This window comes from Giraffa tippelskirchi, chromosome 3 (assembly GCF_054371585.1).
Source record: "Giraffa tippelskirchi isolate mGirTip1 chromosome 3, T2T-mGirTip1v1.2.pri, whole genome shotgun sequence".
In the NCBI taxonomy this organism is placed as follows: Eukaryota; Metazoa; Chordata; class Mammalia; order Artiodactyla; family Giraffidae; genus Giraffa; species Giraffa tippelskirchi.
The window spans coordinates 173,996,206-174,019,666 of record NC_137277.1 but is presented as its reverse complement, the minus strand read 5'-3'; the positions used below and the strand labels follow the sequence as shown (position 1 = coordinate 174,019,666).

General features: G+C 41.8%; 1 protein-coding gene across 1 annotated transcript in view; it reads left to right on the top strand.

Moving 5' to 3' along the window:
- PID1 (phosphotyrosine interaction domain containing 1) overlaps nucleotides 1-22,934 on the top strand; it is a 254,717-nt gene extending 231,783 nt beyond the window's left edge. Inside the window, exon 3 of the mRNA XM_081579669.1 lies at nucleotides 20,790-22,934. Within this exon, the coding sequence (XP_081435795.1) occupies nucleotides 20,790-21,266 (477 nt within the window). The 3' untranslated portion in view covers nucleotides 21,267-22,934. The remainder of the gene's footprint in view (nucleotides 1-20,789) is intronic.
- Nucleotides 22,935-23,461: the final 527 nt, after the last annotated feature.

The window sequence follows — 23,461 nt, the reverse complement described above, 5'->3', positions numbered from 1 at the left end:
TGTGAACAAGAGAGGACAGATGGTGATCAATTGGTAAATCCTAACTTTATTCACTGGGGTCATCAAGAGAAATTGAACCAGTAGAATGTGTTTGTGTGTGTATGTGTGTGGATAGATAGATCTAGATCTAGATCACATGACCTATTTACCCAACCCTTGGAGAGAGATCATTTACCTATTACAATCCAAGTTGTCTCTTCAAAACTTGTCATGGCATGAAAGATTTGGACCACCAGCTAAGAATCCACAGGGAGGATGGAGAGGGATTATAGGTTAGGCTGTGATGACAGTGTCCATCTCAGTGACAACTGAAGACTGCTGTGCTCATCCCAGCATCCCCCAGAGTCAGTCACAGTGGTCTTCTCTTCAGGACCCAGCTGGCCTCTGGAATGTAGCAGGTATAGATTAATGAATAGACTTATCTATATAAAGGTCTTCCTTGACTTACAGTGGAGTTGTGTTCATGCTGAATCTCCCAGTCGTGTCTGACTCTTTGATCCTGTAGACTGTAGCCTACCAGGTTCCTCTCTCCATGGGATTTTCCAGGCAAGAATACTGGAGCAGGTTGCCATTCCCTACTGCAAGGGATCTTCCCAATCCAGGGACTGAATCTGAGTGTCCTGTGTCTGTTGCACTGGCAGGCAGGTCCTGTAGCACTGAGCCACCTGGGATGCCCTACAGTGGGATTACATCTTGATAAACCCATCGTGAATTGAAAATGTTGTCAGTCAAAAATGCATTTAATACACCATACCTACCAAACATCAGAGCTTATTCTTACCGACCTTAGATGTGCTCAGAACACTGACATTAGCCTGAAGTTGGGCAAAATCATCTAACACAAAGCCTATTTTAAAATAAAGTGTATTGTCTCATGTAATATACTGAAAGTGAAAAATGGAATGGTTGTATGGGTCCAGAATGTTTGTAGGCATATCAGTTGTTTACCCTCATGGTTGTCTGGCTGATTGGGAGCTGTGGTCATTGCTGCTGACCAGCATCATGAAACAGGATTGTAATGCAGGTCTGGGAAAAGTGCTGAATTCAAAATTAAAAGTACCGTTTCTATCAAATGCATGTCGTTTTTGCAACATCATAAAGTCAAAAAAAAAAGTAAGTTGAACTGTTGCAGGTTGGGGATCCTCTGTGTATTACATATATAAAATTAAGAAATTTATTCTAAGAATTTGACTTATGTGACTTTGGAGGCTGAGAATTTCCAAAAGTTGCAGTCAGCATGCTGAGATCCAGGAAAGCCAATGATGTAGTTCGAGCCTGAGTCCAAGTCTGAAGGCAGGAGAGCAATGTTCCAACTTGAAGACAGTCAGCCAAAGAGAGCAAATTCTTTTGTTGTTGTTCAATCACTAAGTCGTGTCCGACTCTTTGCGACCCCATGGACTGCAGAATCCCAGGTTCCTCTGTCTTCCACTGTCTCCTGGAGTTTACTCAAATTCACATCCATTGAGTCAGTGATGCTATCTAAGCATCTCATCCTCTGCCGCCCGATTCTCCTTTTGCCTTCTGTCTCTTCCAGCATCAAGGTCTTTTCCAGTGAGTCAGCTCTTCACATCAGGTGGCCAAAGTATTGCAGCTTCAGCAACAGACCTTCCAATGAATATTCAGTACGATTTCCTTTAGAAATGACTGTTTTGATCTCCTTGCAGTCCAACAGACTCTCTTTTGCTCCACCTTTTCTTCTATTCAGTCCCACAGTGTGGAGGGCACTTACATAGGGGAGGGCCATCAGCTTTACTCTAAATATTCACATGTTACTCTCCTTCAGAAAGACCCTCATGACTATGTCCAAAATAATGTTTGAGCCAGTATCTGGACACTCCAGGACCCATTTGAGTAGAAAATGAACAGTCACATCCTCTTCCTGGTAGAACAAGGGGGGTGAGCTGAACCAACACCAGCTCTGTCAGTGACAGGGCTTTGTACTCTTGCATGTGCATGGACTGGCCTTTAGGTCTGTCTTGGTCTCATCACATTAAGCATTTCAGCTTCCCTGTGGGACTGGGGATGGAGATAACATGAGAACATGGATGCACATAGAAGCCACTGGAAGAATAGAGCAAGTTCAACCAAAAAAATCAATAAGAGAAGACCTATATGTAAGATCCAGTGAATTTACAGGGAAAACATTCACCTCTATAAGGATATACTCAATTAGTGAATATAAGTTCTTTTTCAAAAAGGTCTCCTGCCCTCCTGGCCTGAATCTGGGAACTATGGTTTCTGTAATATTTGCTTTAAGTGCATATGCTCTCCAGGGTCTAGAGAGTCAGATAAGGCCCTTGCAAAAGGTTTCAGAAATTGTGGACAGGATGTTCTCTTTGTTCTCCCATTGCTGTCCACACAGATGTCCTGATGGTATTCATAGGTCTCTTCCTCGAGTTGTCAGGCTGCATTTTCTGTTGATTGTTGAACATTTGAAGAGAAACTTCCTTCCTTTTTTTTCTCCTCTCAAGAATATACTCATCAGAGGTGACTTTAACCAGAAACCCTTCAAAGCTACAATACATAAACCTTTATAAGTCCTTGTTTCTGTATTTCTAAATGTCTGATATCATTATCCTTTATTATAAAGAAATCTAGTATGCGAATCCTATAGGATTTTTTTTTACAGTGTGATAATTTTGATATGGAGACAAATCACAATGTTTTCAGAGTTAGAGAGCAGAAAAGGTATGTTTCCAAGATGAGTTTTAGCTAAGACTGTGATGGTTATAGTGATGAAAGTTATCTTTCCATCATGCATTGGTTTCTATTTGGAAATAGAAGGTAAATATAGCATTTAAAGCTCTTGAGTCATCACAGATTTGATTACTAAAGGTATTGCTTGCTTATGGAAAATAATTTAACTTGTTATATGCCCACTTAAATACCTGAATTTAGGTGCACCAGGAGGATTAGAGTAGAATTTGTCACATATCACTAAGATAGATAGGCTTCCCAGGTGACTCAGTGGTAAAGAATCTGCCTGCCAAGCATGAGACTTGGGTTCAATCCCTGGGCCAGGAAGATCCCCTGGAGAAGGAAATGGTAACCCACTCCAGTATTCTTGCCTGGAAAATCCCATGGACAGAGGAGCCTGGTGGGCCACAGTCCATGGGGCTGCAAAGACTTGGACCTGACTTAGCAACTAAGCAGAAGCACTAAGATAGATAAATCCAGTCAGCATGAGGAAGTGGATCTTGATCACAAATAGGTTCTTGAGTGGATACATATTAATACAAGTTTATTCCTCAGGATATGAACATGGCTTAGTCAACTACAAATGCTCACTCATAAAGATCTTTCTGTTTTCCTTTTAAATTAGCATTGAGCCAGGGGCAAATGTACTCATGTATGTTCCTAAAATTTTTCATGTGAAATAATTTTAGGACAAAAATTGAAGTTATTGTAACTTATTTCTATACGTATCTCTCTTAGTTCAGTTCAGTTCAGTCACTCACTCATGTCTGACTCTTTGTGACCCCATGGACTACAGCACGCCAGGCTTCCCTGTCCATCACTAACTCCTGGAGCTTGTTCAAACTCATGTCCATCGAGTCGGTGTTGCCATCCAACCACCTCATCCTCTGTCGTCCCCTTCTCCTCCCGCCTTCAATCTTTCGCAGCATTAGGGTCCTTTCCAATGAGACAGATCTTCGCATCAGGTGGCCAATGTACTGGAGCTTCAGCTTCAGCATCAGTCCTTCCAATGAACATTCAGGACTGATTTCCTTTAGGATTGACTGGTGCTTGACTAGGATTGACTACTGTTGAATCCTGGCTTGGAGAATTTTGAGCATTACTATGCTAGTGTGTGAGATGAGTGCAATTGTGCGGTAGTTTGAACATTCTTTGGCGCTACCTTTCTTTGGGATTGGAATGAAAACTGACCTTTTCCAGCCCTGTGGCCACTACTGAGTTTTCCAAGTTTGCTGGCATATTGAGTGCAGCACTTTCACATCATCTGTTAGGATTTGAAATAGCTCAACTGAAATTCCATTGCCTCCACTAGCTTTGCTCGTAGTGATGCTTTCTAAGGCCCACTTGACTTCACATTCCAGGATGTCTGGCTCTAAGTGAGTGATCACACCATCGTGATTATCTGGGTCATGAAGATATTTTTGGTATAGTTCTGTGTATTCTTGTCACCTCTTCTTAATATCTTTTTCTTCTGTTAGGTCCATACCATTTCTGTCATTTATTGTGCCCATCTTTGCATGAAATGTTCCCTTGGTATCTCTGATTTTCTTGAAGCAATCTCTAGTCTTTCCCATTCTATTGTTTTCTTCTATTTCTTTGCATTGATCACTGAGGAAGGCTTTCTTATCTCTCTTTGCTATTCTTTGTAACTCTACATTCAAATGTATATATCTTTCCTTTTCTCCAACTTCTCTTCTTTTCTCAGCTACTTGTAAGGCCTCCCCAGACAACCATTTTTCATTTTTGCTTCCCACAAGGGAAGTGTATCTCTCTCTAATGCTTATTTGGTTGATCATTCATCCAACACCCCCCCAACCCAGTTTTGTAATAAGAGGTGATGCCCCTATACTTTGGGGTATAGTTCTCAGAAACTGAGTATTTATCTTATACAACCATTCTTATATATCCTTATATCTATCTATCTATCTTCTCTCTCTATATATACATATATATAAGCATATATACATATATAGCTGAGCACCGAAGAATTAATGCTTTTGAACTGTGGTGTTGGAGAAGACTCTTGAGAGTCCCTTGGACTGCAAGGAGATCCAACCAGTCTATCCTAAAGGAGATCAGTCCTGGGTGTTCATTGGAAGGACTGAAGCTGAAACTGAAACTCCAGTACTTTGGCCACGTGATGCAAAGAACTGACTCGTTGAAAAAGACCCTGATGCTGGGAAAGATTGAAGGTGGGAGGAGAAGGGGACGATAGAGGATGAGATGATTGGATGTCATCACTGACATGATGGACAGGAGTTTGAGTAAGCTCCGGGAGTTGGGATGGACAGGGAAGCCTGGCGAAGCTGCAGTCCATGGGGTTGCAGAGTTGGACACAACTGAGCAACTGAACTGAACTGAACTGTTTTTTGGACATATTTCTGTCATTCTTTGAGCACTTTCCTACTTTCTGGCACAGTATGATATTTAAGATTATCTCATACCTTTCATGTTCCCGTCATGGAATCAACTATTTCATTTCTCTGAGGAGGGCTGGTTCCTTTCAGTAGAAAATGGTATTTAGAAAAAGGATTTAGGTTTCAGGCATGTGCCTTGCTACTTGCATGTCACTGCTCACAGAGTCTCAGTGGTCACTGATGAGAAATAGGAGTATGTGTGTGAATGTATATAAACGTAAGTCTTCATTTTTCTGGAATACTTGGTAATCCCATGTTTAGTTAACCTCAGAGTGACTTTCTTGTTTCAAACTTCCACTGGCCCTCTAGTAAGAGCTCTAGACTTACAGCCAGTAGATTGGTATGTTTATTTTATTCAGTCAAAGATTGCCTCAACATTATTATTTCTAAATCTTTGGTACCTTTTCTGGTCTATTCCCAACCAATTGTGTCCTAAGGAAAATGAATTGATACAGTGCTACAAGGACAAAATTTGGTGACTTTTTTACCTGACCCCAGTGTTTGTCCCTTGGATCCACTTGTCAGGATAACCCTCAAGCAGTGTGCTTGATATTGATTTGTCATTTAGAGAATTTTCTCATTGTGAACATTTTAGACCCTAGAGAGCTCCACTGAATTTCTTTCTTTCTGGTATATTCCACTGATTAGAATACAGAAGGAGGGGAGCTTTCAGACTTGTCACAAAATAAATTGTTCTTGTGCCACTGAGTAGAACAGTGTTTTAACCATCCTTGGTCCCGCTTACCAGAAGGGGCCAGATGAGGGAATGTATGTTTTTTAATGTGGTGTCATTTTTATTAAGTGACTTTGTCTTCTGAAGCGCACTTCAGTGCCTTCCAGATAAATTGCTTCTGTCTTTGACAGTGACAATGACAATATTTCCAAGCTTCACACATCCAAAAGCCAATTGACAGGACAAATTGCACATTGGGATTGCTTGATAAATGCAAGATGGGACCCAGCATCTCAAAGCACTCTGCATCAGTGGAACTAAGTTGTAATATGAATAACAGAAATAAATCTGTCACTTAAGTTTCTAATTGTGAGACACATGCTGTATTTAACAACTGAAGCAGTGTTCATGCCTTTGTTAGAATACAAAAATAGCACATAATTGTTTCTTGATATTGGGTCTTAGTAAATTTGTTTTTTCCCCCATGACATAAATTTACATAATAAAAAGAAAATGTATCTCCCAGTAAAATTTTTATTAATATTTTTATAGATTCTATCAGCATAACTCATGCAAATACTTGGGAAGAACTGCTTAACAACAAAAAAGTATTCTCAGTATGTGTGACATTAGGAAAGCTACTGAAATAAATAAATAGCACTAAACAAAGGCATATGCATAAATGTGCCCCAGAGGGTATGAATTTTATAAAATCTACCTTCTACTGCCAGCATTGTTGCTACTATTGGAAAAGATATTAAGAGTAAGTCTGTAAGCCTTTCTGGGTCATCACTAGCCCCTCTAGGGCAGGCTTCCCCTAGGCAGCCTTGCTCACCCTTTTAGTCAGCTGATCAAGCCTGGCCAAATAGATATAAGGCAAAAGACGTTGCAGGATGGTATTATGGGGAATGGCCACAATTGGTCCTCATCCTTGTCTAGCCATAGGATAGCCGGGTCTACTCTTATCCTGATAAGGGTGAGGAAGAGCTGCCATAAAAAAAAAAAAATAGGTGCCAGAATGGTCAGTCAGTCAGTCAGTTCAGTCGCTCAGTCATGTCTGATGCTTTGCGACCCCATGAATTGCAGCACGCCAGGCCTCCCTGTCCATCACCAACTCCCGGAGTCTACGCAAACCCATGTCCGTCGAGTCAGTGATGCCATCCAGCCATCTCATCCTCTGTCATCCCCTTCTCCTCCTGCCCCCAATCCTTCCCAGCATTAGGGTCTTTTCCAATGAGTCAGCTCTTCGCATGAGGTGGGCAAAGTATTGAAGTTTCAGCTTCAACATCAGTCCTTCCAATGAACACCCAGGACTGATCTCCTTTAGAATGGACTGGTTGGATCTCCTTGCAGTCCAAGGGACTCTCAAGAGTCTTCTCCAACACCACAATTCAAAAGCATCAATTCTTCAGTGCTCAGCTTTCTTCACCGTCCAACTCTCATGTCCAGAATGGTACCCAAGACTTACTTTGGAGAAGAAAACCCTAGTTTTTAACCACAATCATCTGGGCTTCTTGGGGATGACTCGCAGGAGACTGAAGGGCTGAGGATGGAGAAGCACGCCAGGCTTCCCTGTCCATCACCAACTCCTGGAACTTGCTCATACTCATCATCAAGTCGATGGTGCCATCCAACCATCTCATCTTCTATCATCCTCTTCTCCTCCTGCCTTCAATCTTTCCAAGCATCAGGGTCTTTTCCAATGAGTCAGTTCTTCGCATCAGGTGGCCAGAGTACTGGAGCTTCAGCTTCAGCATCAGTCCTTCCAATGGATATTCAGGACTGATATCCTTTAGGATGGACCAGTTGGATCCCCTTGCAGTCCAAGGGACTCTCAAGAGTCTTCTCCAATACTACAGTTCAAAAGCATCAATTCTTTGGCGCTCAGCTTTCTTTATAGTCCAACTCTCACATCCATATATGACCACTGGAAAAACCATAGCCTTGACTAGACGGACCTTTGTTGGCAAAGTAATGTCTCTGCTTTTTAATATGCTGTCTAGGTTTTGTCATAGCATTTCTTCCAAGGAGCAAAACGTCTTTTAATTTCATGGCTGCAGTCACCATCTGCAGTGATTTTGGAGCCCAAGAAAATAAAGTGTGTCACTGTTTTCATTGTTTTCCCATTTATTTTCCATGAAGTGATGGGACTTGATGCCATGATCTTTGTTTTTTGAATTTTGACTTTTAAGCCAGCTCTTTCACTCTCCTCTGTCATTTTCATCAAGAAGCCCTTTAGTTTCTCTTTTCTTTCTGCCATAAGGGTGGTGTCATCTGTATATCTGAGGTTATTTATATTTCTCCTGGTAATCTTGATTCCAACTTGTGCTTCATCCAGTCCAGCATTTCATATGAAGTACTATGCATGTAAGGTATGTAAGCAGGGTACATTATGCAGCCTTAAGGTACTCCTTTCCCCATTTGGAACCAGTCTGTTGTTCCATGTCCAGTTCTAACTGTTGCTTCTTAACCTGCATACGGATTTCTCAGGAGGCAGGTCAGGTGGTCTGGTATTTCCATCTCTTTCAGAATTTCCCACAATTTATTGTGATCCACACAGTCAAAGGCTTTGGCATAGTCAATAAAGCAGAAATAGATGTTTTTCTGAAACTCTCTTGCTTTTTCAGTGATGCAGCGTATATTGGCAATTGATCTCTGGTTCCTCTGCCTTTTCTCAAACCAGCTTGAACATCTGAAATTTCATGATTCATGTATTGCTGAAGCCTGGCTTGGAGAATTTTGAGCATTACTTTGCTAGCAAGTGAGATGAGTACAATTGTGTGGTAGTTTGAACGTTCTTTGGCATTGCCTTTCTTTGGGATTGGAATGAAAACTGACCTTTTCTACTTCCTGTGGCCACTGCTGAGTTTTCCACATTTGCTGGCATATTGAGTGCAGCACTTTCATAGCATCATCTTTTAGGATTTGAAATAGCTCAACTGGAATTCCATCACCTCCACTAGCTTTGTTCGCAGTGATGCTTCCTAAGGCCCGCTTGCCTTTGCACTCCAGGATGTCTGGCTCCAGGTGAGTGACCACACCATCATGGTTATCTGGGTCTTTTTTGTATAGTTCTTCGGTGTATTCTGTGTATTAGAAATTTATTGCAATATATTGTGAGCAGTTTGAGTTTAAATCCTTGGGAAAACTTGTTTGGATATCTCAAATAAAAGAAGAGAGCAAAGAATACTAGAATAGAGAAGTAGAATAAAGCAACTTAAATTTTACTATAAGATTTCAATGAAGACAAATCAGTCTGATGTGCCTGAAACATCCTGAGAATGTTTCAGGTGTCATCCTGAGAATGAAACACAGGTGTCAAGTGAGGCCAGGTACCCAACCTGTCCATTCAATGTAAAGTATCCACAGCAATCTAGCTGCCAGTCTATCTTGTTCAGGAGGCAGGATAGGCCTTGTATCTCCTAAGTCCTTTATTTCCTAGTTCCCATCTGATTTCCCCTCTCCCTTGGCACTCTTCTGAAGCCATTAGCCTGCCTGATCCTCTACCACAGTAGCATCTCAGGAAGCCAAACCACAGTGAATGTAAAGGCTAATAACCCTGCATGTGACACAGCTTGGGCCAAGGAATAGAATCTAAATGGGGACTTTTTTGGTCCAAGCTATGCTGTATGAAGTGAAAAAGCTTTTTTAAACCCAGGAGAAGTTTTCCAGTTCATCAGAAGCACTCTTAGAAGCCCATACCTGTTCTCCTCCCTGATACCAGCCTTGTCTACATAACTTTGAATTCTATAAACTCAGTCATAAGCATCTTCTGTTTAGCTGGAGTGTCAGCCCCAAGAAGGCAGGGGGATTTTATCAGTTTTATTCGCTGATATATGTGGTTCCTAATAGGTGCTCAGTAAATAGTTATCAAATGAATATACAGGATAAACAAATTTAATTTTCAAACCCAAGCTTATCACTTTCATTTTTCTCACAATAACTTCTTAGATTTCACTGTGAGCAGTATTAATCCTTTGATGTTGTCTTCGTAGTTTAAAGCATGTTATACAAGTTCAAGGTTATGGTTACCGTCACTTTGGTCTTTGCATTGTGGATTGTTAGGTCACTGGCATATTGGATCCATCCCCACTCTTCAGAGTGCCTAGTGGATTCTTGCTCCTCTGTGACCAGTCAGGAAGGAGTAGATTCAAGCCTGCATCATAAACCTCAGGATTTTGTCCTTTACCTTTTCTCTGAAATGTGCAAAAGGGAATTAATGTGAGAACAGAACAGCTTGGCTCTGGAATTTGGCCCAGGAGTATGAGTGGCTCTTTTTCTCATCTTCTGCCTTATAACCCAAAGGCTATTAGAATTCCCAGCTACGTCTTCTCCATCCTGTGTTCGTATCATGTTGTTTTATGTCAGCAGGGGAAAGGAAGTCTCCTACAGACAACGAAGGACAAAAAGATCTTTTATATCCCAAGAAAGGCCTCTGGAGAATCTTTGTTCTTGACATGTGTTCTCAGAGAAGCCACATAGTAAAGTGAACCAAAGTTGAGCCTCTGAAGTCAGGTAGTTGGGTTTATCCAGCCTGGAAGGTTGAAGACTGCAGAAAACCAGGTGCTTGGTTTCTTAGGTCATCATCCATCTCCTACCCTCCTTCAGGGACCTCTTTTAGCACCCTTTCCATCTGGCTATACAGTCTAAGGGGAGATGATCTTGGGTCCTCACCAAGGGTGTTTCAGGCCAGAATGAAATACGCACAGGCCACCAAGAGGAAGGAATGGAATGGTGCTGGCTCTGCCAGTAGGATGCACATCGGGAAACCAGGGTTGTTTTGCCACAGAGGTGGGAACAGTGATTCATGAATGGAGAGCTGGCTGGGGTGTTGGAAAACTCATGGGTGGGAAGGAGAGATTCTGAGGACACTGGTCTCTCCTGATCTGACACTGTTAATGATGCAGACACTCTGGCAGGCCCCTTGGCTCCGTGGCCTCTCCACATTTTCACATGCCACGAATATCCTCAAATACTTCAACTAGGACTGGGCAAAGCCCATTCACACACATTACAGACGTCTGTGTCTGGGCATTGGCTTATGCCATTGAATGACACAGAGGGGAAAACTTTTCAATTTTTTTCTCTGTTTGTTTATTTCTCTCTGAATGATTCATTCTTAATAAGTTTCTTGCCCAAAGCCTGTTTCTGCAACCATGGGAAAGATTCCAGTATTTATTTCCAATGGGTTGTGACTCCTCCTGAAGAATCTTCTCGTCTTCTTCCAAGTCCCTTTGTCTCAGCACCTCGGGAAGTTGTCTTGAAAAATATCTGTCTACCATTTTGGACATTTTAGGGAACAATTTCGTGACTCTGTGTTTCTCATCTACTTTGTGACTCTGGAAGCTCGTGGCTCCTGAGAACGAGGCTCAGAAGGGACTTATTCATGGAGAAAACATTCACCTCTTTCATAGACAGGCAAGATGACAGGGTGCTCATTCACAGACCCTCCATCGGCGCTTAGCTATGTCAGTGGTAGAAGCCTAGAAGCAGCCTTGCACATTGAGTCCTGTGTTCTCGCTTACAAGGAGGACGTGCCTGGAGAGGGGTGTGAAAACAAGTCTCCCACACGAGAAAGACTGGGGCAAGAAGGGATCCCTCTATATGTATATTTAGAGTAAATCCCTGCTGGAGTGTTGACATAAGAGGATACCTGGCTAAAACCCTGTATTTCAGGGTTTCTATTTATTGAGACGCATGTTCTCTGTGGTCCCATAAGCACAGAGGGTGCGGCTGCATGCAGAGCATCACTAAATCGTTGGTATTTTGAGAGAATTAATTTTTAAAATAGTTTTTATTTATTTCCCTTGAAAAGCAGAGCCATAAGGCACAGTTGTGTTAAACTAAATATAAAAAATTAAAGAGAAAATCACTTTAAAGCCTGATTTTTTTTCCCCACTGACTTATAGTCAACAGTATGGGTGAATGCCAGACACTGGGGAACTTAATGGGAGAATTAGGAAATCTGCAGGCAGGTAGTAAATAATTGGCATATTAGGGGAAAGTGCTCAGAGACAGAATTTCAGAACTCAGGCCAGTTAGGATGATAGCCGGGTTGATTTAAAGGGGTTGTTCTAAGGGGAGACTGTCTTGGTACATCATTTTATCATTTTTGCATTCCATTTTCAAGGAAACTCTACTTAGAGAATTCTTTTTATTCCATTTCTAGGGAAACTTATTCAGATAATTCTTTTCCTATATTTCCGTAAGGCAGCAATCCCCAACCTTCTTTGGCACCAAGGACCAGTTTCATGGAGGACAGTGTTTCCACAGATGGGGGAGGGAAGAGGGTTGGGATGGTGTCGGGATGATTCAAGCACATTACGTGGATTGTGCACTTGATTTCTATTATTGTGACATCAGCTCCACCTCAGATCTTCAGGCATTGGACCCCAGAGAATGGGGATCCCTGCTCTAAGGATATACCAAATTATTAACCATCTAAGCCGCCAGGGAAGCTCAGATGGTAAAGAATCTTCCTGCAAGGCAGGAGACCTGGGCTTGATCCCTGGGTTGGGAAGATCCCCTGGAGGAGGAAATGGCAACCCACTCCAGTATTCTTGCCTGGAGAATCCCATAGACAGAGGAGCCTGGCAGGCTACAGTCCGTGGGTCACAAAGAGTTGGACATAAATGAGCAACTAAGCATACACACAGATTATTAACATATTTTTTTAATTGATGTAATCTCATGGGATTTCAGACAAAGCTATCTGTTCCCCAGAGGTAACAAAGTAGAGTTTCATTGACTTCCCAAGGTTTACCCAGTGGCATAAGTTGCACTCTCTGATTTATGCTTTATGTTGGCCACACCTTATAGGAAGCAGAGACGAATTCATTACTGGGACTGTTTAGGAAGGTTTGGGCAGTATTTTTCAGGGGGACTTCCCAGGTGGCACTAGTGATAAAGAACCTGCCTGCCAGTGCAGGAAATGTGAGAGACAGGTGTTCAATCCCTGGTTGAGAAGATCCCCTGGAGAAGGGCATGGCATCCCATTCCAGTATTCTTGCCTGGAGAATCCCATGGACACAGGAGCCTGGTGGGCTACAGTCCATAGGGTTGCACAGAGTCAGACACAACCAAAGTGACCTAGCATGCACACATGCAGTGCATTTTTATCAAAGAGAGGATACAGCTAAGAGCTTTGCCAAAACCCTGGTATTGGCAAGCAGCAGAACTGGAGCTGCCATCACTGGAAAATCAGCCTTTCTCTGGTGTTTTAGATGCATGTTTACTAATTCTGTGCTTGGAGGAAGGGCATGTCTTCTGTTCACTGCAGCCTCTGGCCTCCATGGCATATCCCAGTTGAGAGCAGACATAAGTTGCAGTGCTCCAGCGAACAGTTGGTGTGAATGTTGGCCCTTGTCAATATCACAGTTGAGAGGCGTCATCACATAATCCGCTCTTAGCCCGTCTCCATCTGCAGGCTTAGTGATACTTTGCGAGATGAAGCTAATGCAATATTTAGGATTAGTGCTGTTAGAACATGTTTATGCCTCTCTGTTCACAGGAAACTTTTGGAAAGATGCCAAAAGTCTGAAACTCTTTAGATTGAAAGTTTTTTTTAATTAATTTATTTTTTAATTGAAGGATAATTGCTTTACAGAGTTTTGTTGTTTTCTGTCAAACATCAACATGAATCAGCTATAGGTGTACATATGTCTCCTCCCTCTTGAATCTTTGGTTTCATTGTAAATAGATTATATGTGTGTTTGAGTTTTAGAAACCAGATAATATATACATGAGCTTCCCCAGTGGCTCAGTTAAGAATCCACCTGCCAATACAGGAGACCAAGTTCGATCCTGGGTTGGGAAGATTTCCTGGTGAAGGAAATGGCAACCCACCCCTGTATTCTTGCCTCGGAAATCCCATGGACTATAAACAGATCATATATAATAAATATTTGTACAAGTATATAATATACATTTACATGAAGCATATAAATATATATTTCCTTATTTTTTGTGTTCCATTTTACCTGAGAAGTCTGGGTTTTTGAATCTTATTTTCTGCAGTTATAAAACAAGAATAAAGTTGTAAGAAATGCCCAGGCATGGAAGGGAGTGTCATTTACAAAAGCACCAGACAATAGAATGTGGTGCTTTCTTTGGGAAGACGCATGGTTTCTAGGGTGTTCATAAAATGTTAAAATTACTCTTACAGCTCCAAGATGGGAAAGATGAATAAATGGCTGAAAAGTGAAGCTACATGGAAATGATTCTCATATAATAATAAAGTGGTCTAAGAATTGAACGAGTGTCTTTTTAGGCTGTCTTTTCTGTGCAGCTTTCCTGGATCATCACAATATTGCTGAATTCCCAGCACTTCGTAGTATACACTATGTACCCAGAACCACCATCTGATCTATAGTTCTTGTCTTTAAACACAGGTTGGGAGATTAAAATTGACCTATACACCCTTCCATGTGTAAACCAGATAGCTAGTGGAAAGTTGCTGTGTAGCACAGGGAGCTCAGCTCAGTGCCCTGTGATGACCTAGTGGGGTGAGACAGTTGGGGTGGGGTGGGGTGGAAAGGAGTCCAAGAAGGAGGGGATATGTGTATACATATAGCTGATTCACTTTGTTTCATGGCAGATACAAACACAATGTAAAGCAATTATATTCCAATAAAAAAAAAAAAATCCAGGTTAGTGATAATAAAATTCCATTCTTAGCTACAGGGCTGTTGATGGATCTGATGGACATAAAGTGCTTTTCGCCTAAAATGTGATGGAAGTATTTCTTGTTACTATTCAGTGTGTGGCTTGATTTGGCTGCAGACCTGTGTAAACAATGATGTGGGACTTTGTGCTTAGTGAGTTGTTTAGGTGATAATAAAAACAGGCTGCTAAGATTACTTTCCTGGTAAGTTTAGTACCAAGAGATTATATCTGTGTGTACGTTGAACCTCAGTGTTTTAAAGTAGTTTTTTAAGAAATGTCTACGTATTATTACATAGCATTCATTGTTGTCTCATTAAACTCTTCGAGCTAATCATCTCAGCTCTATGCTTCTCTCAAGCAAACTTCCAAAAATAAAATATTATTTTCCTTAAAACCTTTAGTTTTTAAAGAATAAATATTTATGAGGAATACATTTTTCCTTAATTGTCAAAATATTATTATTGCTAATTTTACTATTACTGCTTTTCATTGGAAGGAATCATAAACAACTTATTGTAACAAAGTTTTAAAAATTTATTCTTCATGTCACGATAGAAGTCACTGTATAATTTTTTTTAAATTGTGTGTGCTTAAGAGAGAGGAAGAGAGAGAGATGAAAGCACATCAAAGGAGATTGTCTCCATCTGAAGAATGTTTCTATCAAATATAACAGATATAAACATAGCTATTTCTAGTCTCAGGGGACAGTAAGAAAGAATGCTTTTCACTTCAAGCTCTCAAATTAGTTTCCTCCATTTGCTTTTCTACTTCAAAAGTAAAGATGTCATAGAAAGGAAAGGGGTATTGATACATGGTACATCTTAGATGAACCTTGAAGACATTATGCTGAGTGAAAGAAGCCAGACACAGAAGGTCACGTATTTTGTGATTCCAATTGTGTGAACTCTCCAGAATACTAAATCTCTAGCAACAGAGATCATATTAGTGGTTTCCAGGGTCTGGATCAAGGGGAAAGTGAAAAGTGACTGCTTAATGGATACTGGATCTCCTTTGGTGGTGATGAAAATACTCTGGAACTAGACAGAGCTGATGGTTGTATAACATTTTGATGGCTATGGTCCACTGAATCATAAATGGTTCACATTATGTAATGTGAATTTCACCTCAATTAAGAAAATAAAGTTGTTAAAAATAACAAAGGTATCATAAATACCATACACAGAAAGCATGTTTTCAGTAAGTCAAGACCCTTATGTTGTGCGTTTCCTGACAAACCCATCTTTATAATGTGACTCGAATCCCGAGTGACAAAGGGCTATTCTGCAGTCATCACCGTGGAGGGTGCGGGCACTTGCAGGATCTTTCTGAGTCATTTCCCTGCTTCAGTGTATTGCCAAGGATTTTCAGTTTGATCTTTGAATATCATTCCCATCTGTCTCCCCTGTCCTTTCCACCACCTCCACTCCTAAGTCAGGCCACCCTTGCTTCTGAGTTGTGCTGTTGCAACACTTCCTGCCTGAGCAGTCTTCTGCTAGGCAGCCTCCTGACCTGTCTTTCCTCCTGGCATCCGTAAAGTCTTCCAAGTTCACAGCCTCCATCATATCCAGGTACCCATTGGACTCTAGACCGTCAGTGGCATTCCATCCAGAGCAGAGAAGGCCCTACTCCTCAGACTGTATGCAAGACCACTTTTCAGAGTTCAGCCTGTTTTTATCCAGCTGTCATAGACCGTCTGTTTCTTCTTCAGGGCTGTCTTAGGCCAAATGTGTGGTCAGGCCAAAGTGCCCCATGTGCCCAAGAAAGTGAGGACTTTCCCCACTGCAGCACTTACCTTCCGCTCCTTTCTACCCTTCATCATCTAGTTGCTGGGCTCCTGTCTGAGCTTTGAAGCCCTGATGCCTTGAAATCCATTGAATCCTTCCCAGAGGTGTTCCTTAAGCATGGTGGGTGCCATCACTGGCTCTGTTAAATGCTCAGAATACATCATGTGAAATGCCGGGCTGGATAAATCACAAGCTGGAATCAAGATTGCTGGGAGAAATATAAATAACCTCAGATATGCAGATAATACCACTCTAATGGCAGAAAGTGAAGAGGAACTAAAGAGCCTCTTGATGAGGGTGAAAGAAGAAAGTGAAAAGGCTGGCTTGTAACTCAACATTCAAAAAACTAAGATCATGGACTTCATGGATCATGAAGTCCCATCAGTTCAGTTCAGTTCAGTCAGTTGTGTCCAACTCTTTGCAACCCCATGAACCGCAGCACGCCAGGCCTCCCTGTCTATCACCAACTCCCTGAGTCCACCCAAACCCATGTCCATCGAGTCGGTGATGCCATCCAGCCGTCTCATCCTCTGTCATCCCCTTCTCCTCCTGCCTTCAATCTTTCCCGGCATCAGGGCCTTTTCCAATGAGTCAGCTCTTCACATCAGGTGGCCAAAGTATTGGAGTTTCAGCTTAAACATCAGTCCTTCCATTGAACACCCAGGACTGATCTCCTTTAGGATGGACTGGTTGGATCTCCTTGCAGTCCAAGAGACTCTCAAGAGTCTTTTCCAACACCACAGTTCAAAAGCATCAGTTCTTTGGTGCTCAGCTTTCTTTATAGTCCAACTCTCACATCCATACTACATGACCACTGGAAAAACCATAGGCTTGACTAGACGGACCTTTGTTGGCAAAGTAATGTCTCTGCTTTTTAATATGCTATCTAGGTTGGTCATAACTTTCCTTCCAAGGAGTAAGTGTCTTTTAATTGCATGGCTGCAATCACCATCTGCAGTGATCTTGGAGCCCAGAAAAATAAAGTCTGACACTGTTTCCACTGTTTGCCCATCTATCTCCCATGAAGTGATGTGACCAGATGCCATGATCTTAGTTTTCTGAATGTTGAGCTTTAAGCCAACTTTTTCACTCTCATCAAGAGGCTCTTTAGTTCTTCTTCACTTTCTGCCATAACAGTGGTGTCATCTGCATATCTGAGGTTATTGATATTTCTCCCGGCAATCTTGATTCCAGCTTGTGCTTCCTCCAGCCCAGCGTTTCTCATGATGTACTCTGCATATAAGTGAAATAAGCAGGGTGACAACATACAGCCTTGACATACTCCTTTTCCTATTTGGAAGCCGTCTGTTGTTCCATGTCCAGTTCTAACTGTTGCTTCCTGACCTGCATACAGGCTTCTCAAGAGGCAGGTCAGGTGGTCTGGTATTCCCTTCTCTTTCAGAATTTTCCACAGTTTATGTGATCCACACAGTCAAAGGCTTTGGCATAGTCAATAAAGCAGAAATAGATGTTTTTCTGGTACTCTTTTGCTTTTTTGATGATCCAACAGATGTTGGCAATTTGATCTCTGGTTCCTCTGCCTTTTCTAAATCCAGCTTGAACATCTGGAAGTTCACGATTCACGTATTGCTGAAGCCTAGCTTGGAGAATTTTGAGCATTACTTTACTAGCGTGTGAGATGAGTGCAATTGTGTGGTAGTTTGAGCATTCTTTGGCATTGCCTTTCTTTGGGATTGGAATGAAAACTGACCTTTTCCAGTCCCGTGGCCACTGCTGAGTTTTCCATATTTGCTGGCATGTTTAGTGCAGCACTTTCACAGTGTCATCTTTCAGGATTTGAAATAGCTCAACTGAAATTCCATCACCTCCGCTAGCTTTGTTTGTAGTGATGCTTCCTAAGGCCCACTTGACTTCACATTCCAGGATGTCTGGCTCTAGGTGAGTGATCACACCATCATGATTATCTGGGTCATGAAGATCTTTTTTGTACAATTCTTCTGTGTATTCTTGCCACCTCTTCTTAATATCTTCTGCTTCTGTTCATGGCAAACAGATGGGGAAAAAGTGGAAGCAGTGACAGATTTTATTTTCTTGGGTTCCAAAATCACTGTGGTCCATGGCTGCAGCCATGAACCTAACAGACACTTGCTCCTTGGAAGGAAAGCTATGGCAAGCTTAGACAGCATATTAAAAAGTGGATACATCACCTTGCCTCCGTCCATATTGTCAAAGCTCTGGTTTTTCCAGTAGTTATTTATGGATGTGAGAGTTGGACCATAAGGACGGCTGAGCCCAGAAGAATTGATGCTTTTGAACTGTGGTGCTGGAGAAGACTCTTGAGAGTCCCTTGGACCTCAGGAAGATCAAACCAGTCAATCCTAAAGGAAATCACCCCTGAATATTCCGTGGAAGGACTGATGCTGAAACTCCAATAATTTGGCTACCTGATGGGAAGATCTGACTCATTGTAAAAGATCCTGATGCTGAAAAGACTGACAGCAAAAGGAGATGGGGGCAGCAGAAGATAAGATGGTTAGAGAGCATCACCGACTCAATGGACATGAATTTGAACAAAGTTGGGAGATAGTGGAGGACAGAGGAGCCTGTTGTGCTGCCATCCATGGGGTTGCAGACAGTGGGACATGACTTAACAACAACAGAAACTTTATGGTACCACTTGCCTGCCCTTTCTACCATCTGCCTCACATCATAGCTGTATCTGTGTATGTGCAAAGGGCTAGCAGTTTCTCCAGAACCACCCACTCAGTGAACTGAGGAGCTAGGATTTACTTTCAACCTCACTGGCCTCAAAGACGCCACTCTGAACAAATATTCAGCTACTTTCTTCCCACTAATTTTGGACCTCTCCATCTTCCCCTTCCCCCATGTCCACCTGGCACCTTGCCATTGTGCATAGTAGGTTCCCAAGAAATATTTCTAGAATGGGCACCATTTGTGCTTCTTTTTTAAGAAGTCATCTTTTTAAAGGGACAACACAGTGAACTCTTGTCTAAGAGAGAAGCGAAGCACAAAAACATGCAACAGGACTCAATGTCTGTATCCTGAACTTTTTGTATGTGGCCTTTATCATCCACTTAACAGAAACATTGATTTAGAATTGTTGTGGCTAAATGTCCTCGCTCAGTTCTCACCATTTCTCTGGACCTCTTTCTGGTCTCTTCCAAAAAGTGTTTGGAAGAGTGTTCATATCTGTGCCTCTTATTTTGAGCCAAATTACATACTTCTTGTTGTTCAGTCGCTAAGTTTTATCTAACTCTTTGTGACCCCATGGACTGCAGCATGCCAGGTTATGTGTTTGCATAATGCATGTGCCAGGTGATAGAGGGTCTGTCTATCTTGATGAGTGAAAAATAAAGTGAGAGAGTGAACATCTTTTCTTGATATATTATAAATCAATTTTTTAAAGGATACTATTTGAATCATTTGGGAATTACTTTTCTTTGTTTTAGTACTGCTCATCTAGCTATTTGATAAACCTGGGTTTTTATCTTAACCTATCTGTAGATCTTTCATTTTTATCAGGTGGGACAAATTGGGAGAATAGTATTTACGTGTATACAGGTAATTAGTGGAAACCTCTGCTCTGTGATGACCTAAAGAGGTGGAATGGGGAGATGGGAGGGAGGTGTAGGGGAGGGAGGGGTTATACACACACACACACACATACATGTAGCTGATTCATTTTGCGATACAGCAGAATACATTTTGCAACACAACATTATAAAGCAATTACACTCCAATACAAACAGTCATTTGGGTTGAAATGCAACTGGTTATTGCTCCATTTTTAAACATTACCTTGGCGAGAAAACAATCATGTTTTAGACCATCAGTTAAATAGAACAGTTTTTGTGTCCTTGGCATTTTCTAAGAAATAAGTAGCTTAAGTGAAATCAAACATTGAGAGATTTACAAAGAGAATCTGTCTAGGAGATAAGTTTCGTCAAGATTTTGTTTTTCAGAGGCAACATTCCTTTGACTCTTTCTTATCATTAAATTCTTTGTATGTTTGGTCAAAAATCAACTTCAAGTGGATTTATAATTTCAAAGAAATGCCAAATCATGTAAAAGATCATAATCATTCATTCTGAGTTTAAAAGGAGATTGGGGGAGGGAGAGTAGTCCTCTAGAAATTAAATTTTAAAAATCTCACCCTGTTTTAAAAATTTCAGTACCTTTGTCAAGGGGTCGACTTGTTAGGGAGAAAAAAAATATAAATTTTGACAACAGTTATTATTTTTTTAAATATTTATTTATGTATTTATTAGCTGCATCATGTCTTAGTTGCAGTGCACAGGCTCTGTAATTGTGGCCCATGGCTTAGTTGTCCTGTGGCATGTGGGATCTTAGTTCCTCAGTCAGGGATCGAACCCACATCCCCTGCATTGGATGGCAGATTTTTAACCACTGGACCACCAGAGAAGTCCCAACAGTTCGTCTTTTAAGGGGCAATAAAGATATCTCTTCATTGTTCTAGAGTGAAACCGTGATTCTTTGGGAACACAAGTGAACAGCTAGACTCAAGAGCCTACTGTTGACCTCTCTCTTTTTTTTCTTCTCTTCCATCTGCAGGTGACCTATCTGGGTAAGGTGCCCACCACAGGCATGCAGTTTTTGTCAGGCTGCACAGAAAAGCCAGTCATCGAGCTCTGGAAGAAGCACACACTAGCCCGAGAAGATGTCTTTCCAGCCAATGCCCTCCTGGAAATCCGACCGTTCCAAGTGTGGCTCCATCACCTCGACCACAAAGGGGAGGCCACGGTGCACATGGATACCTTCCAGGTGGCCCGCATCGCCTACTGCACCGCCGACCACAACGTGAGCCCCAACATCTTCGCCTGGGTTTACAGGGAGATTAATGACGACCTGTCCTACCAAATGGACTGCCATGCTGTCGAGTGTGAGAGCAAGCTGGAGGCCAAGAAGCTGGCCCACGCAATGATGGAGGCCTTCAAGAAGACTTTCCACAGTATGAAGAGCGATGGCCGGATCCACAGGAACAGCTCCTCGGAAGAGGTGTCCCAGGAATTAGAATCTGATGATGGCTGAGTGAACTGAGAAAGCTTCAGCAAAGGCAGCATTGGTCAAGGAATTCAAGACGACAGACGGATAAGTGATGATTCAAATTTGGGATGAAAAGACTGCCAAATTATTGGCCGACCAAGCTTTTTAAATTCAGAAGAGCAATTCTAAATCTAAAGAAATGTATTATTAAAGTAATTACATTACATTGAAATCTGCTGCTGCTGTGACTATGAGGAGGGTGGGAGTGTGGATGGGGAGGGAAGTTCTAGACTTTTTTCTTCTTTTTTTGGCTCATTTTCCAATGCCTCCATTGTAGGAGTTCTCCATGCTGATTTTCGCCACTCTCGGGCAAATACACTGCAGTTGTTATTCAATGCACCATTCCAACTTGCCTTATGAAACCCAGAAAAAATGTTAGATGCACTTATAGAATCCCTGGTTGTGGGGGGAGATGGTGAGTGCTGATGCTGAAGAGGAGGCCTCTGGGCTAAAGGAACAACGCAGAGCTCCTCTCCCCTGGCTGGTTTCAGATTCTCTCCTCAGTAAGCAAATCAGCACAGCTTTATTGAACTTTATAACTAACAACCTGATAGTTGGCAGTTAATTCACAGTTAAAGGCGATGCTTTTATTACATAGTGTATCCTGTAGCACCCTCTTCTTATTGTATTCACTTCATCTATTTTCTTAGAATACTTGCAACTACTAACAGCCCCTTTCCTCCGCCCGCCCCATCCACCCTCTCTGCCCTTCCAATCCACTACACCATCCCTACAGGATTGCAGTCTCAACCTATGTGGCACGACACCAAAAGGGAAGACAATAATAACCAAGGAAATGAAATAATCAAGCAAACAAAGTGGGAGCTTCAAACCACCACCACCACCACCACAGAAAGTTTGGAAAAAGGGAATGAGTAATTAGCGAATATATAAAGCCCATGTGGGCTGTCCTTTCTTCAACTGCAATTTATGGTAACTTATTTAGTTGATGGTCCTATCTGATGACTCTTTCATGGCAAGCTTCATATCTGAGCTGGTATCACTAAGGAAGCATTGACCCATCACTCAACATGGCACTCGAGTAGGGAACGGATTCTATAAACCAGACTTATCCAGAGAACCTATGTCCATTCGCAAGGGAAATCTGACCTTCTTCTCTTCCAATTGGATTGATATCTTAGGGTCAGAGTTGCTGGTTTGTTGGGTATTTCTAATGAGAACTTCTCACTAAGACAGCCTGACTTTTATTGGTTTGATGGATCTTTAAATATCATAAACGCAAACAATCAACTTTGAGTGACATTGGTGAAAATCCACACATTTAAGGCCGAGAGCAGATGATCAGTTTTCCAGGTGCTGCTGCTCCTTTCTGAGAGTCGGTTTTGAATCCTGGTAACCATGTCAGGGGCCCTGGGACACCTTACAGAAGCCTTAAATGAGAGCTTATAGAATCCAGAGAGCAGTGGTGTCAGTGTTTTGGTCTGTGTATCTGTGTGTCCGTGTATGCATTTGTGTGTGTGTACGTGTGCCCCCGAGCGTGGGTCCCGTCGTAAGGCATGTAGAATAAGCATGGAGTTGTATTGAGGGGAGCACACCTCCTGGAGATCCGCTTGCTGCTTCACAACAAATGTAAACTACTCTTTAGCATAAATGCATTCATTCTTTAATAAAAAATATGTTTGCATTAAAAAACCTGAGGAGTTTCATATTTTATATGCTGTTCCTTTTTTAAGCAAAGAAAACCTGAGGGACAAAACAGATCAAATTGAATAAATGTCTATTTTACACATGAAAAGCGTTAGTCGCTCAGTCGTGTCTTCCTGTTTGTGACCCCATGGAGTGTAGCCTGCCAGGCTCCTCCGTTCATGGAATTCTCCAGGCAGGAATGCTGAAATGGGTAGCCGTTCCGTTCTCCAGGGGACCTTCCCGACCCAGGGATCAAACCCAGCTCTCCTGCATTGCGGGCAGATTCTTTACCATCTGAGCCACCAGGGAAGCCCCAGTTTTACACATGGTAGTGTGTATATGTTAATGACACGCTCTCAATTCATCCCACCAGGCCCAAGAGGAAGGGATATATATACACATATAGCTGATTCACGTTGTTTAGCAGAAATCAACACAACATTGTAAAGTAATTATACTCCAATTTAAAGATAAATATAAAAAATTAAATTGAATAAATAGGGAATTCTCTCTAAAACATATGTTAAAATTTG